The 17131-nt window shown below is 39.9% G+C and overlaps 1 protein-coding gene across 2 annotated transcripts; it reads right to left on the minus strand.

Annotated features, from left to right (window-relative positions):
- Positions 1–239: 239 nt before the first annotated feature.
- Fbxo30 (F-box protein 30) lies at positions 240–15635 on the minus strand. 2 transcript variants are annotated; one of them, XM_075948948.1, is made up of 3 exons: positions 15462–15635; positions 4477–6526; positions 240–1092 (listed from the first exon to the last, which is right to left on the minus strand). In XM_075948948.1, exons 2-3 carry the CDS (start codon positions 6508–6510, stop codon positions 889–891), a joined length of 2238 nt encoding a protein of 745 aa, XP_075805063.1. In that variant the 5' UTR covers positions 6511–6526; positions 15462–15635; the 3' UTR covers positions 240–888. The 2 variants fall into 2 exon arrangements, with proteins under 2 accessions (XP_075805063.1, XP_075805071.1); XM_075948956.1 differs by having other exon boundaries at positions 4477–6530.
- Positions 15636–17131: the final 1496 nt, after the last annotated feature.

Below are 17131 nucleotides of genomic sequence, written 5' to 3' on the forward strand. Positions count from 1 at the left end.
AGTGTATTTTTATAGACATATAGTTTACTATATGAACATTTTAAAAGCCCCTGAAAAAGTCAAACCCTTTGTATTCTGAATATTTGAAGTTTATTCAAACAATATGCCAAATTCAAACTTATAGTGAGGTATATTTTCTTTTCAAACATTAGATACCTAGGAAAATATGAAACACCATGAAAAATTTCAAGTTAAATTCATAGGCTTGCTTTGTTTTTACTTTAATCTGTCATTGTGCCTTGACTCTTCAGATACGTAATTTAATGAAAAAAGAACTGAATATGATCATTTTCAGCATAAGAGCAGTAAGAAAAAGAGGATGAACGCATTTCTGTGAGTTGCTTTAAAAGCATGAAGTCATTATTGTGCCTTTAGGTAAGTACTGGAGATCACATACGATGACTAATTAGAAAAGTATCAGAAAAACTTAATAACAATCTTCTGGCAGTGTTTAAATAACTGAATGTGTTCTGTGAAAAAAATCTATGCAGGAAAAATTTTGAATCAAAGTTTTGCTTCTGATAGTATGGGCTTCAACCCACAGAAAACATAAACAATAAATTTTTTGGTCAAGTTCTTTTCAGTTTGAGAAACAAAAATTTTTAGAACTTAAATATGCACACCATTAAAATTAGTAATTTGAAAAATTATGCAGATAAAGATTAATTACCCTGTCTAGCAATGTTCCAACAATTTCACACATTTCAAATATTAAGGCAATTTTTTCCAACTAACAGTACATTATAAAAATATATGTCACAGCAAAACAGTATGTACATAGTGACAATAAATTTAGCTAGTTGTAGTCTTTAATACATTAATACAGTGTCACATATTACAAAGAACTCAGACCAGGTGCTTGCCTGTATGAGCAAGTAAACACAGTTCTTAAAGCACGGGTTTTAAAACTGAGCGGAGTGAACGTCCTTCTTTAGTGAGCTCTCGAGTCACACACATGCACGGCAGTGGGACTGCTTCCTCCCGTTTCTCTATAACATTGTAACTGCAGTTCTTCAAGTGGTCAGCCATGCTTAGGATGTCAGCAAATTTCCATTCATTAACAGAACAAAATGCAGTACTGAATCGCCATACCTAGAAGAAAATTCTACTTTAGATTTAAATAGTCCAATAGACAGAAAATCAGAATACCCTTTTGGCTCTGCTCTAGCTGTTTTAATTCATACAGAAACATAAAATATCAAGTTACAAACAGCTTAAAATTAAAAAGGAATAAATCCATTGTTATTCAGGCTTGTCAAAAGTGGTGTTATCCACTTCCTCCTATAAACTTTTAAAATCATCTCTAGGTTACTCATGATACCAAATGCAATTTGTTGTGTAGTAATATTACATTGTCTACGGAATAATCAACAGGAATATGTGTGCAGTGCATTTTCACTGCATTTTTTCTCCTAAATATTTTCTTAGCTGCAGTTGGATTAGTCTATACGACTTGGAAGTCACAAAGACAGAAAGCCAGCTTCACATGGTAAGCAGCAGATGCTCTAGAAAGTAGCAGTACTGGGAAGGGGGTAGCATTCATAACAATTTCTCAAGAGGGTAATGGCTTCCAAAGTAGCCAGATGCCTTAAAATTCAGTGACAACAGAACAATTTTCAGCTAACAAGAGCATCCATCATTGCTGCCAGGCCTATAGTCCCAGCTACCCAGGGGATGAGGCAGGAGGATAACAAACTTAAGTCCTACCTGAACTACCAAGTGAATTCTAGGCCAGCCTGGGCAATTCAGTGAAGGCCTCCATTATAGTAAAAAAGAAAAAAGGGGACTGGGAATCAATTAAGTAAGAATATTTGCATGGCACACAGGAACCCCTAGGTTCAACCCCCAGAACCACTATAAATAAATATATAAATAAATATTTGACAGGTTACCGTTCTTTTGAAAGTGGGGGCAGTAATAGGTTAATAAAAGTAATGTAAAAATACATGCTATCTAACACACTGCAGGTGTTTAAGTGTGAACACCAGGGAGATATATCCACAATCTTTAAGACAAGAAATAAACATCAGCATTCTAAGTAAAGGTGACTAGAGTATGCAGTGACAGAAAAAGACTGAAAAGGCAAGGATAAGATTAGGAGACAGTTTAAAGGCTTCATAAAGTGGTTGGCCTCTATTCCTGAGGCAATGGATAAATATTAAATAAGTTTTAAGCACTACATCAACTATAATATAAAATATAATTAGAATACATAATTCTAACTTTTATATAGAGACTATACTGGAGAAGAACCCAAAGCTGTGGTAGGAATCTAAAAAGACTCAAAGGTAAGATTGTGAGGCAAATCTGAGAGGTTTGAAAAAGGACCAATCAACTAGAATTTGGGAATAAAGGGGATAGAAAAGAGTCAACCCTAACACTTAAAGCTTTGGTTTGGGCAGCTGAGTAAACAAAGATGCTACTTCCTGAGATTAAGTGGGTAGAGGGGCAGAGTAAACTGGACATCCTAAGTCTTGGGGAAGCTGTGGGATAATCAAGCAGACTTGTTCAGTAGATGTTTGCTTGTTCGTTTAGGCTCAACAGAGAAAATAGGACACAGAATCTGTATAAATGACAGCAATTTAATCTTCAAGACTAGGTCTCTGTAGAAATTTACACTATCATATATATATATATATATATATACACACACACACACACACACACACACACACACACACACACACTAGTGACTAAGGACAAAAACAATTACAGTATCTTACTCCAAAGAATAGAGATGCCCTCGATCACTTAGAAAATAAAAATACACATATATAGCTAGCTGAAAAACCTTTATGTCACCAGAACACCCCTTGGGGGGGGATTCAAAATAATTTATACATTCATTCTTTGGTCAAACTCAATAAAACAGAGAAGCAGACACAGATTTATTAAAAGACTAAAGCAATGAGTAAAGATAAAACCTAAGGGCCAAGAATAAATTAACATAAATCTGAATGCTATGCAGTCAAATACTGTTTGTTCGTTTTTATGTAAAGATTCATATTACGAGTTGTGGAATATTTTAACTATGCAAAGATGTGTTACATTTGTTTATACTGTGGAATATTATTTTAACTGTGTAAGGTGTGTGTAAATTTGTTTTAGCTGCATTTGTTTAAGAATGTAAGATGTGTGGTTAATTAGTTAAAGATGGGCTGCATTTGTTTCATGTTAACTGACCATGGCACCTGAGTGCTCTAATAAAAAACTGAATGACCAGGGCTGAAGAGATAGCTCAGAGGTTAAGAGCACTGACTGCTCTTCCAGAGGTCCTGAGCTCAATTCCCAGCAACCACATGGTGGCTCACAGCCATCTGTAATGAGATCTGGTGGCCTCTTCTGGCCAGCAAGCAAGCATACAGACAGACAGAACACTGTATACATAATAAAAACAAACAAACAAAAAACTGAATGGCCAACAGCTAGGCAGAAGAAGTATAGGTTGGGCTGCTAGACAGAATAAGTAGGAGGAGAAATCTAGGCTCGAGAGATGAGAAGAAGAGAACAGGGATAAAGAGAGGGACACATCAGGGTCAGTCAGTCACGCAGATGCCAGACAGCCAGACATGAGAGAGAAGCAGTGAAAGTAATATATACATAAAGAAAGCAAAGGTAAAAAGCCTCAAGGCAAAGGGTAAAGAGAAACAGGTTAATTTAAGTTAAAAGAGCTAGCCAGAAATGAGCCTAAGCTACGCTAATAAGCTAAGCTAATAAGAGATCCCCATGTCATGATTTGGAAGTTGGTTGATGGTACAATTATGGGTCTCTATCAGAGGTACTGTGATTGCCCTAGATAGAACCTCTAATAGAAGAAGCTAGGCAAAACCAGAGTAAAAACAGAGTGTAAATAAAATTTAAGTCTACCTAAATTTCCATATCAATTTCTGAATAATATTCATCCCCTTTGCAGTAAGCCCAGAGTCTCCATACACAGTAACAAGCTCTACTCTTCTCACCCAGCATCACTCACCCATTCAAGCCATCACCTAAGCAGTTTGTTGGTCAATTACTAGGATAACTGTTGTAACAGCTATAGACATGTATATGTGTGTTGTGTGTACATATTTCTCATCCTGAAAAAGACGCTATTAAGAACAGAGACAATTGAAGGCCAAAGGAAATCCTCTCCTAGGTTCCTCAGCTGGGTGACAATGTTTCAGACAAAACTAGAAGATGACAGGTAGTAAAACAGACACAAAGTAGTTAGTGAAGAACTGAAGGAAAATTGGTTATCTGAAGACACACAAGTATTAGAACAGACTTTAAAGCCAAGAAATCTATGATATACTAGTGACGGTAACTAAGAATTCTAATGACTTTAGTCCTCTATTGTCACTTTTAAAATGTGCCATCATATTGACTTAGTACACTATAGGATATGGTCACTTTTTCAAAAAGTTATTAGATGTAGCATAGCATTAATAAGTGCCTATTTTATGTTAAAAGAGATTGATAAATTAAAATTAAACTAACCTTTTCCTTTATCTGCCATGATGAATTTCCTTCTGGATACTTCTTTTTCCCCCATTGCAATATTACCATTCCACGAGACTGAAGTAGACTGCCACACACATCTCTCATTAGCCTAGATACACACGCAAGCTGACATAAACTGAAGCCGTCAAGAAAGCCTGCAATATGTTGCAGTACCTCAAATGGGAGACTGCTTAGATGGTCACTACGTAATCCCAACACACAGTTTCTAGATGGCTCTTCTAATACTGTAGATACACATGGCTGAACTCCAAATGATCTTAAATGGCGATCATGTATAATCTTTGCTCCTTGTGTTGATGGACAAAATCTACGCTGAGAGTAGGTGCAACCATAGTAAGCCAAAGGACACCTCTGTTCCATCCACCCATTGAGTCCAGCATGAATGTCACCATGCACATTCTTAAAATGGGAAGAAAATTCTTTTCTTCTAAACAACTGTCCACATACAAAGGTAAACATTGAACGCTGCTTAGGCTGGTACCTAGCAACACATTCCAAAACTAAATCCAGCCCAAGTGTCTGAAAAGGGCTTGGATTTGAAAGCTGTGGATTGGCATGATCACATGCTGAAGCTGAAGCTATTTCTCCAACCATTGTATCTGTAGCTAATATTGCAGATGGAAGTGAAAAAGTCTGTGTTCCAAAGTCAACATGATAAACATCAACCATACGGCTATCAGATATACCCCTCCCACCTGGAGAATCACCCAGACAAAACAGTAATGCTGCTGTAATCAGATCTATTCCTTGGAGGTCCATGGGATCTTCTGCAACTTCTAAATCTGATGTATCAACGGCTTTGTCTTCCTTTGGTATATACCATGAATTAGAAAGAAACTTGAATGAAGGAGCATGACTGAAGGGTGATTCATCAAGATCCTTCAAGCTCCCTAAGTCTACCTTCTTCCAATACAAGTTCTCCTCACCATCTTCATGTGGCATGAGGATATGTTGAAATGTGCTATCCGGCAAAGCACTGAAAGGAATTATTTCCCTAAGTTGTGCTGCTACTAAAAGTGAACTGGAAGGTTCTGAAGTACCATCTGCTGCTACACATTCTCCATTTTCTATATTTCTTTCCATGGAATCAGCAGGAAAACTGTGATCCTGGTCTTTGACCTGTGAACACGTATTTTCCAAAGGAAAGCCATTACAAAGAGTAGAAGTACCAACAGAACTTGCACGTAAGTCACACAGTAAATCACTTGAACCATTTTGTTCAAACTGAGCATTCTGACTTGTGCCATTATGGTCAACTCCACCTACTGCTCCTATCTCATCCTCATGAAGGTGGTCCTGGTCTTCTAAGTTTCTGTCCTGAACGCTATCTCTGTTATTCTCATCCATGTCATTTGTGGTGGCATGAAGACTTGTATTTAATATGCCAATGTCTCTTGTGGCAGAATTCAGGATATCTAAAGCAGCAGCCAAACTTCTGGTTGTTTCTACAGTAGCTTGATAAAGTGCACCATAAGATTCTTCATCAACAGATACCAACCCATTAGTACATGGCATTTCCTGAACACTTGATTTCACTGAAATTTGTTCTCTAGGTTCAGATATTTTATCAGTTGTTTTTGACATCATGGTGGCCACTTTGAGAGATTCCAAAAGCATTCTTTGATCTTGAAGAGCCAAGGCCATGTCTAATTGTGCCACTTCATCAACATCTCTGCTTAGATTTTCATATGATTTCCGGTCTGCGTAACTAACTGGCCATCGGTTCCATTCCATTGTACAGCACACCACACTTGCAGGACACATTTCTAGATGTTCAGCGACTTTATTTCGCGCCATGGTAAATGGACACCCGAAGTTACTATTTAAGCAAGGTACTCGTTCAAAGGGACACAAGAGTCGATGCTCATCAGCTTTACAAGAATGGAAAACTGCTCCACAAACCAAAGGACAACCAATCAAGTCACAGGAAATCCCAGGCTCTGGTCTGGTCATACACCGTCTACTGACACAGTTCACACAGTGTGAGTGCTGCTGCACCTCTTCTTCCATAATGGCCAGTCCAGCTCTAGCTTTTCAAACAGAAAGGTAAAGAAAGTCATTAGACAAAAAAATAGTTGATTTTTCAAAACTGTATAATAAATCAAATCATCAATATACTTTATGTTATTCTTAAGAATGAAGTATGTAAAGTAGATACAAACATTTAAGTGGTTAATTTGACATATAATTAATACACCCTAAAGGAGCTTAAACACTTTTAGTATCAATCTAGTCATAGTTTCCCATTTACATACTAGGTAACGATATATATAATATGCATATTATGGCTTCCAAATATAATATTCAAAATATAGTATCATATACTAAATAAATTATAATAAAAGTGTTATTTTAACTCCCAAATTTCGGAGAATACTATACATTTTTGCTTTTAAATTTCAATTAACTTGATTTTGATATACCTCATTGCAGACCCCTCATCATGTTGTTAAGAATACATGCATATATATATATATATATATATATATATAATATATATTACTTCTGAAGGCCAGCTCTCATTCACTTTACTAAATATGAGTTTCTTGCTAGTCCCTAGGTATCAGGCACCGTGTTCCCTCTAGCAATATACAGGGGAATTAGTATCTCCTCTTGAAGGAGTTACAAAACTTGATCACATTATGTGGGTCAATACAATAGGAGGAAAATGGAAGCACAGCGAAGATAATTAGCATAGAAAGGAAGAAGAGTAAATTACTAAGAAAGGGAAATTCATTTCTGAAGTAACAGCAAATGAATCGACAAAATATGTTCTATCTTCCTAATATTAATGGATTATGTTGAAATGCAAGAAAGTCATGAGAAATGAGGCCAAAAGGGAACTGGGCCAATCATGAATGTAATAGTCTATGGATTTCAGTCTTTTAGTAAGTGAAAATCATTTTAACTTTAAGGGAAGAGAAACTATCTATGAAATAACAAGGGATTACAGACACTCATCTTCTTTTTTTCTATTTATTCTTTGTGTCTTTTACATTATGTCTCCACACCACATCTCTGAACCTCACCCATCTCCTTCCCCCCAAAAGGATAATAAAATTTAAGAGAAGAAATGCTCCCCCATGAGATGGGGGTTTCTCATTACAGAAGCTGCAGTGTGACACAGTGAGTCACACAGCAAACCCCTCCATCCATAGATTTTTTACATGCAGGCATTCATCCAAAGAATAACTGGTCTGGTTTGAGGTCCCTGGTTTCTGCGACTCTTCCTGGATATTCCATTGCTGCCCTGTGTCATGGAGATCTTGCAGTCCTGGGTCCACAAGAGTAACCCACCCAACCACCCACCCCATGCTCCAGGAGACGACAGATGGGGTGGATGTTAGGATGGGTCAACACATATCCACTGGTCCTGGGCTTAGGAAATTGCAGGGTTGGTCAGTCCACCAATTCTCCCTTGTCCTCACCACCAGAATGACCTCGCCTGCATTGCCCACGCTAGTTCACCTCCTGGAGCAAGAAGCAAGGGGTGGGGCCACTTCTCCCACTTTCACATCCTCCGGGTTGGTTCTCTCACACCTACACCACTGTGTTATACGGGAGACATGTAGAGGTTGTTCTCCTGAGTGCGGCAACTGATGAGAGTAGGGCCAGCTCTTCCACCAGCTTCAGGTGTTGATGGGGTGAGGCGGGGTGGGGTGAGGCCAGCAATCTCTCCTCCACCCATGCCTGACCTGACAGGTGAGTAGGCCAGTTCTCCTATGCTCACTACTTCTCACCCACATTAACACCAATGGAGTTGGCTCTATGTGCTGCCCATGGGAGGTGCGTGGCCTACTCTCCTGGACTCTCTCATCTTAAAACTGATTGTTTTTTTTTAACATTGCACCAAGCAAAGTTTATACCAAAAATTAGAAAAAGTGTAAGCAAAATATGCTGACTTAACTGTAAGCTTATTTTTTTCCCCTAAAATCTTTAACTGCTTCATTTGTTTCTATTAGCGGTGAAGTTAAAAAATACCTGTCTTTTCCTATCATTCTTATTTCCAAGTCAAATTTTAAGAAAAACAAACCAAAACTTGTAGTTTCCTATGCACATATTCAGTGGCCCTCTCATCTGTTTTTATTCCCCACATTAAGACAAAGGTCCTCATCAGTCTAAAGGGCTCTTTTTCTTCTTGCCTCCTCTAGCTCCCATCCCCTCGCTGTACCTTCCCTTTCCCACCTTATCACACTTAAGCAAGTTCCCTGCTATCTCTCTGGATGTGATGGAGGAGGGTCATCTGTCTATCTGTTGCTTTCATTGGTTAATTAATAAAAAACTGCTTGGCCTAATAGGTCAAAACATAGGTGGGTAGAGTAGACAGAACAAAATGCTAAAAAGAAGGGAAGTGAGGCAGGCGCCTCAGACAGATGTCATGCCTCTCCTCTCCAAGATGGACACAGGTTAAGATCCTTCCAGGTAGCCGGGCGATGGTGGCTCACACCTTTAATCCCAGCACTCGGGAGGCAGAGGCAGGCGGATCTCTGTGAGTTCGAGACCAGGCTGGTCTACAAGAGCTAGTTCCAGGACAGGCTCCAAAACCACAGAGAAACCCTGTCTCAAAAAAACCAAAAAAAAAAAAAAAAAAGATCCTTCCAGGTAAGCCACCACCTCATGGTGCTACACAGATTAATAAATATGGATTAAAACAAGATGTAAAAATTAGCCAATAAGAGGCTACAGATAACGGGTCAAACAGTGTTTAAAAAAAATACAATTTGTGTGTTGCTATTTCGGGGCATAAGCTAGCCCTGCGGGAGCTGGGCAAGAACACAGCCCGCCACTCCTATCACTACATGGATGGTCTTTCCTTAAATACTAATTTTCTTCAGGATTTCATGTCATTTTTCATGACACTATTCCTCCTGGGTGTGCTAGGTTTTTCCAACTTTCATTTACCATCTATAGGCAGAAAACTCTTCTTACATGCTGCCTAAAAATGTTCCAAACTCCAGACCTCTACAGCTCTTTATAGTTCTACCTGTACATTGCAGAGGCAATTCAAATTGGTGTTTTCGAAAATAAATTACACTGCAGTGTATAATTTCTAAATAAAAAGATTCGTAGCCTATTTTTTCATTGGGTGCAGATTGCTGCTGACTCTCTAGCGCATATCTCCATAAATTCTAGATTGGTTTAGATGGGTAATCACTCCACAAATTGTTACAACTTTTTTCTGGTTGAAGACTAACATTCCTCAACAGGAACAGCAAAAACCCAGCTGTTACCAAAAGAGCTCCTCTGTATGAGTAGCAAAGTCCCAAGTTGATATTGTGATGGTCAACAATGCCAGGGAACAATGTACACACTCAACACCAAATCAGCTTTAAATTGTGCTTAAAAATAACAACATGAGATAAATACTTCCAAAAATGTTGTTTTCTTACAAATTCCATAGGCAAGAGTTTATTCTAAATTTAAACTAGTTGTACTAAAAGAACAAGAAAGGAAATGAGAGATTAAGTATGGCAAATATTTATTATTAAAGCAATTAAAATGTTTAATAAGAATTAAGACAAACCTTGCTGAGGAATTAGATTGTGAAAAAAGCTGGAGCTTTCTTATTTTGCAATAACAAGACTGAGTTTATCTCACATGCTAGAGGTTAAGCTTGACTGTTGCTAAGAGGGAAACCTAAAATGACAAGCTGTTTCAACAGTGACCACTGCTTTTAGGACTTCAATGAGCACGTTATGTTGTTGCACACACCATCACATAATCACATCAGGCAGCGCACATCTTAAAGATAGCACCAAATTGAAAGGTGCAACTCTGACTAACCTGCAAAAACAGTAACAACTTGCAAAGGTAGAAGGAGAAGGTTCTCAAGTTTCAAAATAAGTAACATCTTCGCAATAAAAATGTTTAAAAAAAATGCAGCCTCAGCAACACATCTGAAGTATTTTATTACTTTTTAAAGTAAACTTAGAAAAGGGGGTAATATTAATTGTATTACCTACTGTATCCTTCTTAATAAATACCAAGTCAATTTCCTGCAACTCAGAGAAAAATAGTGTTCAGAAGCAGTAAGTGACCTTTCCAAAGTCATCTATCTAGTTAAGTGACAAGATAGGACTTAAATGTACATCTTATCAATTTTCATGTGGAATAGCAGACATGTTTACTTATTAAAAAATTAAGAAAATAGCTCTTTAACAATTGGTGATTTAATTTTAAGATGTTATTTGAGGAATGAAGATTACACAATTTTGCTTGTAGTTTATTCTAACACTTAATCACTCTTGTGGGTCTATAATTGCTAAAGCACATTACTTTCCTTTGACACATGTTTTAAATATGAACATATGAAACAGTATGAATTTAACCATTCTCAATATAGCTATACAAAGTAGGAATCTAGATCAAGTTTACTTTATAGTTAAATAAACAAAGAAATAAGAAAATATAACAACAGTCTTTCTAGGGAGAGAGATTTGCCTTTAAACTTAAAAGTTCTTCCAGATTTATCCTTTTCTAATCAAGATCATTATTTTAAAATTTAAAAAGCCATCACAGAGTATTTCAAATTGCTCACGAATCCTGTGGAACAGGTTTTAAAACTTCAATCTTTGATTTATCAGTTGAACAATGACACAGCAGGCCTAGCAGAAAACATGTTGCTAAAATTATGTCTTCAAGTTCAAGATGAGCTTTATTAAACTCAAGAGGTTTTTTAAAACAAGCTAAAATCAATTTCTATTAATCTACACTTGAAAGAATTACTGAAAAGTTTCATTAGACTACACATTATTTGTAAATGATGGAATATTTTACAATAGTTTCCATTTTCTCTAACAGAAGTTGGTTGCCAACTCATACTCTGGCTGACTAGCAATCCTTAAAAATAGTTTTAAGACATGGCATTTTCCCATACAATGAAATGAGAAGTTGCCATTTAAGGCACAGAGACAGTACCCCCAACAATTACTCAAAATTCACTAAAATACATAAAGAGATAACATAATCATAAACTAGCAAAATTTAAGACATGCTAAGAAGAGTTGGTTAATGCAACTCATGGCTGTTTCTAATGTCACCAGTTCCTAAGACACACACACAAATACACACACCTCTCCTCCTGATATACCATGTGTCTCAACTCCAGTTTCAGCTTGTGACCCTGCCTTAGAACCCAAGGCAAGGCCTGGAGTCCTAACAAAATGCATGCTTATTACATGCTGTACTTTAGGGCATTACTAGGGACAAATGAAAATAAATCTTCATTTTTTTAAATAACTAGTTCTATAGCAAAGCATAATCTCCAAGAACACAAAACCATCTGTCTCATACCATCCTTATGTTCCCCGAATTCAAAATTGTGCTTTGAGATTCATTTGTGTAAATACACAAATGAAAGAATACAAGAAAATCAATTCCCATTCTTGATTTCATGAAAATACACCATGACATAATAAAAACTTACAGATTTAACATTTCAAAATTAGTTTAAAACAAAATATCTCAACCAGTCACACAGAGTTAATGGTGTTCAAACACTTCCTAAGCACCTGGATAATGTGTCCTGGGTATCATATCCATATATATATATCATATTCATATATATATGTATATATGAAGAAAAAGAGAAAAATAATAGTAAAGACAATCAAAAGGTAATTTTTTACCTTTTTAAAACCTTAGAAAACTGAATATAGAGAAAAGTATCAGGTAAAATAAGGGCAGACAATAGTTGTTGCCCGTACATGTACAGGTGAGCAGGGCACAAAGGAAAATCAGCTCAAAATATGAAGTGGCAGCAGCCTGACTGCTTAGCATAGCATTCCATTTGTGTATTGAATGAAACAGACTTCTACTAAACAAACCTGTTTAATATAAGGCTGATGTGGAACCAATCTTGTCTAATTAATTATAAGGAAGTCCATTACCAAAATTAACAATTGAGCAACCAGTTATAAGTGTCTCTAGGAAACCTTACCTTTTGTATAGTCAGAGGTACTAGTATCTAGTAAATAGAATCACTGAATGACCCACTAATCAAATAGGTACATTTAGTTTTGAAGATAAATCTATACCTCAGTCATTCTATCTGCTTTTAAAGGGTGGAGGTGGTATCCAGGTAGCCCAGCAGTAAAGCGCTTGTCTAGCAGATACAAGCATTTGGACTCTGTTTTGAACACAGTAAAAACAAAACACAACAAGCAACATAGAAGACTTAAATCCCACCACCGTGGTGGTGGTGGTGGTGATGCAGATGGCTACCCACGATGAAAGTTAGATTATCACTAAATTTCCAACTCATAGCACATACTCCCAACCCAAAGGTGTTCTAGTTCCACTATACTGTTGTGGTAACATAAAACATGGATCAAAAGCAACTACAGGGTGGAAAAGGTTTGTTTCAGCTAACACTTCCAGGTCACAGTTTATCCAGGAGAGTCAGGGTAGGAACTCAAGCAGAAACCATGATGGAATGCTGCTTTTTGGCCTGCTCACTGTCTGATGCTCTTCTTATACAGTCCAGGCCCATCTATTAGTCTAGGGATAGATAAGACTGGGCCCTCCCACATCAATTACGACTAAAGACAATCCAGCATGGCATCCACCCAGGACAGGGTGAGCTAGGCAATTCCTCAATTGAGGCTTCTTCTCTCAGATAACTCTAGGTTTTGTCAAGTTGACAACTGAGACTAACCAAATGGATAAATGAGTTATAATTTCTAATTATTTCATTAAACTTTACTTCTGGCTTTAAAGAAAAATGAACTAATGGCATGAATATTTATTTTCATGTTCTTATCCATCCTTATGTACTATATCAAAACATGTACTATAATCAAAACATACATCTGTCATTTTTAAAACCTGGTCATGGTTAAAGATTTTTAAACAAAAGTTCTAACTATTCACAATTTTCTCCACTAAACAAATAATCAAAGACTTAGATCAGAAATTAAAATGGTAGAAAACATTAAATACCCAGAAAAGAACCTACTTGAATTAATACACAGATAAAAATAGGTCTACCCAAATGGCAGGACTCAGTGGAAGACAGCAAGAGGGAGTGGGCTTCTACCGAGCCTCAGCTTTGGACCTTGAGGCAATGATTCTTTGAAAACAATCCAGAATTTCTGAAAGGCTGATTACAGTTATGTCTGTGCTCAATAGTATATAGACATAGTTATCGTCAAGTGGATGTATTCTGCTTTGCTTTACAGCCAGACTTATAAACATCTTTAAATATTACTTAAATTTATAAAGCTTACTAAATGCAGCTCTATGAGGAACTACCCCATTGCTAACTTTAACCATTCTTTACAACAAAGACGCCTTTTTGATTCAAAACAAAAATACCTAGGTTTTAATTGAGGTATATTTGTGTCTAATCCTTTCCTTTTAGCATGTACAATATACAAGCTACTACTTCAGCTTGAATCTCTCCTATCCATCACAGTTAATACGAGACTTAGTGATTTTCACTCAGTCTTCTTAAAAGTTTTATCATTAAATATAATGTATAAATACAATGACATTCTCCAAGAACATGCCCAGCAAGAATAACTCCTTTTATAAAAATAAACACCAGTCTTAGAAACTTATTTAAGATTATCTAACAGTCGTATTTTAGAAACAGGCTATATCAAATAGTAAACACATCAACTAAAGCCTGTTTGAGTGACCTTAAAGCACCTTTCCAATCACGCAGGAAGTGTTAATTATTTTATGTAATATTAGTTTTGAAAGCATATTTTATTTAAGTATTTTATAACTTAAAACAAAAATATACAAGAAACCCCAAACACGAGCCTAAAGACTCAAAAATACTGGATTGAAATTAAACGAATACCACAAAGGCAAACTTCACTTTCATATACTACTCATAAAACTATTTCTAGAATCACATATACACATTCAAAAGCTTATGTCACTGTATTAAGTATCAGGTACAAGCTGGCAATCTAAAAAGTTAGCAAAACACCATGTTGGCCCCAACTAAACTCCTACAGTAAAAAACAGTGACTAAGCATAAGGAAGAGTGAGTGATTCAACACAACAGCAGAGGGAACGCGCGCCTTAGAAAAACGCAGCAGGAACCCTTCATATTAATTCTTTTCTTTTTGCCAGTCAGCATGGGATTGTCTTGGAAAACTTTTGACACAAAAACGTGCAAACCATGTTAATGTAACTTACTATGTCTGAAATTTAGCAAACAGCAAATGAAAAGAAATCCAGAAACTCTCTGAGACTTCGTTATTAAAACTTTTAACCCTCACTGATACCAGAATGCCCATAAATAACTTCATCTTGGATCACAGTCAACAAAGCAATCATGGGAGAAAAGGTCAACTCCTTCCCAAGCATCTTTTATCCGGGATTTAACCACAGGACTCCAAAAAGGGAGGGCAGGAGAACCACGGTAAACACGGGCCGCCATCAAGGTAAAAATGTATTCTAGTCCCGGGTGACTCTGCATCCACTGTGCGTTCCACGTCCTGCTTCCAATCTGAGACTCCGTAAGCAGGACCCAGAAACTTGCGGGGAGAGTCCAAAGTTTCCCTTTAACAAGGGCCAAGGCTAAGCCTGGGCGCCTCTCACTTCCATGAATGGAAAAGTTACCAACTTCGCTCATCCCGAGCAGACAGTTGGAGATGCCTCGCAGACCTTTAACCCGTTTGTGCCCAAACCACCCCAGTTCATTTCCCACAAGCCAGATGGGGCGACCCCGGCTTCCCAGGGTCCTCCGTGCACACGGAGAGGGGACCTCACCGGGGTCTGCGTCCCCGGGGGTCGTGGCGCCATTGGCAGGGCGGCTCAGAAGGCCACACACAGAGACGACCGGGCGCGGTCCCGTGTCCCCGCCGAGCAGGACAGGCCCTGAGCAGCGCTGACTCCACGGGGCCCGCTGCCCCTTCGGCCCCGCGCCGTCCCCGGCCGCTGACCCGGCGCAGCCCCGTCGCCCGCGTCCCCGCGCCAGCCTCCCGCGGCCTCGCCATACTCACCGGCCCGCGCGCCCGCAGCGCCGCTCAGGCCCCGGCTGCCCTGGCCGTCGCGCCCGGCGACTCCGCACCGTCACCGCAACAGAACCAAGCACGGAGCCCGGCCCGTCCGACCCCTCTGAGCCTCCGCCCCGGCCGGACCGCCGCCTTTTCTCCTCGGCCTCCAACCGCCACCGCCCTCCTCGTGCGCCCCGCCCCGCTGCGCCCCGCCCCCCTCGGCCCGGCAGCGGGCCCGCGCACGCACGGCCGTCGGGGACGCGCACGCTGTCCTCTGCCGGGGCCGCGACCTGGGGAGGGCGGACCGGAGAACGCGCTGGTGAGCGGCTGGTTAGGCGCGTCCTCGCCTCTCCCGGCGGTGCTCCCGCTCGCCTCCCGCCGTGCTCCCAGCCCGGGTCCGCTCCCGGACCTTGCTTTTCGGGAAGGAATCCCAGAGGTCCTGTGGCACTGTAGAGGACGCTGGCACCGAGGAGCGCGCGTGACCCGTGCTCTTCGCTCGCCCGCCCGCTCGCACTCGCAGGAAATAGGTCAGCTCCCGGTTGTCGGTGGTAACGGCCACCACCTCACGTGCCCCAGCCCTGTGACTCGGTGACCCGTTTCCCCTTGTAGGACTCTGCTGCCCGGCAGCCCGCGGAGGATGGCTTCCGTGGGCGACCCACGGGGCCTCCAGAGGGCGCGGCGCGACTTCTGGGAAATACCTTGGGGACAAAAGCGCGGTCACCCTGCTACACACAGTGCCCGTAGGCGATCCGGTTACTACTGCCGCCCGGCTGTGTGGCGGGGCGGGGGACAGTGATGTCACCGACGCCCACCGTCTGGAGGCCTCATGCCCACTCCCATCCCAAAACCATCGTGAAGGGAATGGGGCGGGGCAGAGGTGAGAAAACCCTGTTGTGTGCTCCTTCTGGTGACAGCATTTGTACCCCAGCTGTTGGGAACGATGGCTCACATGATTCACCGTCCTGAAGGGACTGGCTCTTCAGACTTCTTCACCTGAAAGATCTGCACACTCGAGTAACAACACAAAACCTTGGGGGAGCTTAGACAAATCACCCTGTAAAAGTCCTTTTGTTGTTGTTTTATAATGAAGAAATTTGGATTTTTGGAACATTCAGAACGGTTGGATTGTGTATTGCTCTTTTTCTTTTTCCTTTCTGTTTTTTGGTTTTTTTTGTTGTTGTTGTTTTTATTTTTAAGATTTGGCTATAAGCAGGCTCTTGTCCTCAGACCAAAGTATGAGAACCAAAAGGGCCAGGGTAAGAAAAGTGAAGCGGGCAGGTGAAATGGTGGAAAACTTGCTTCTACTCTACACGTGGTCACGATTGAGTCACACACTCTTCCATTACAACCCCTTTTTATAAAAATAAGGGATTCCAAAGGCATCCTATTATTAAATGATAGTACTAGTTGTACTTTGGGGCTTTGTGCTTTTTTTGTTTGTTTGTTTTTGTTTTTGGAGACAGGGTTTAGTCTGTGGCTTTGGAGCCTGTCCTGGCACTAGCTCATGTAGACCAGGCTGGCTTCGAACTCACAGAGATCCATCATGCCTCTGCCTCCCAAGTGCTGGGAATAAAGGCGTGTGCCACCACCACCTGGCTGGACTTTGTGCTTTCCTAAATCACCCAGTTGACACTAGGTCACTTTCTCCCTCCTCCAGCTGAGTGGGACTCAGTGCA

This window comes from Microtus pennsylvanicus, chromosome 1, assembly GCF_037038515.1.
Source record: "Microtus pennsylvanicus isolate mMicPen1 chromosome 1, mMicPen1.hap1, whole genome shotgun sequence".
Lineage (NCBI taxonomy): Eukaryota > Metazoa > Chordata > Mammalia > Rodentia > Cricetidae > Microtus > Microtus pennsylvanicus.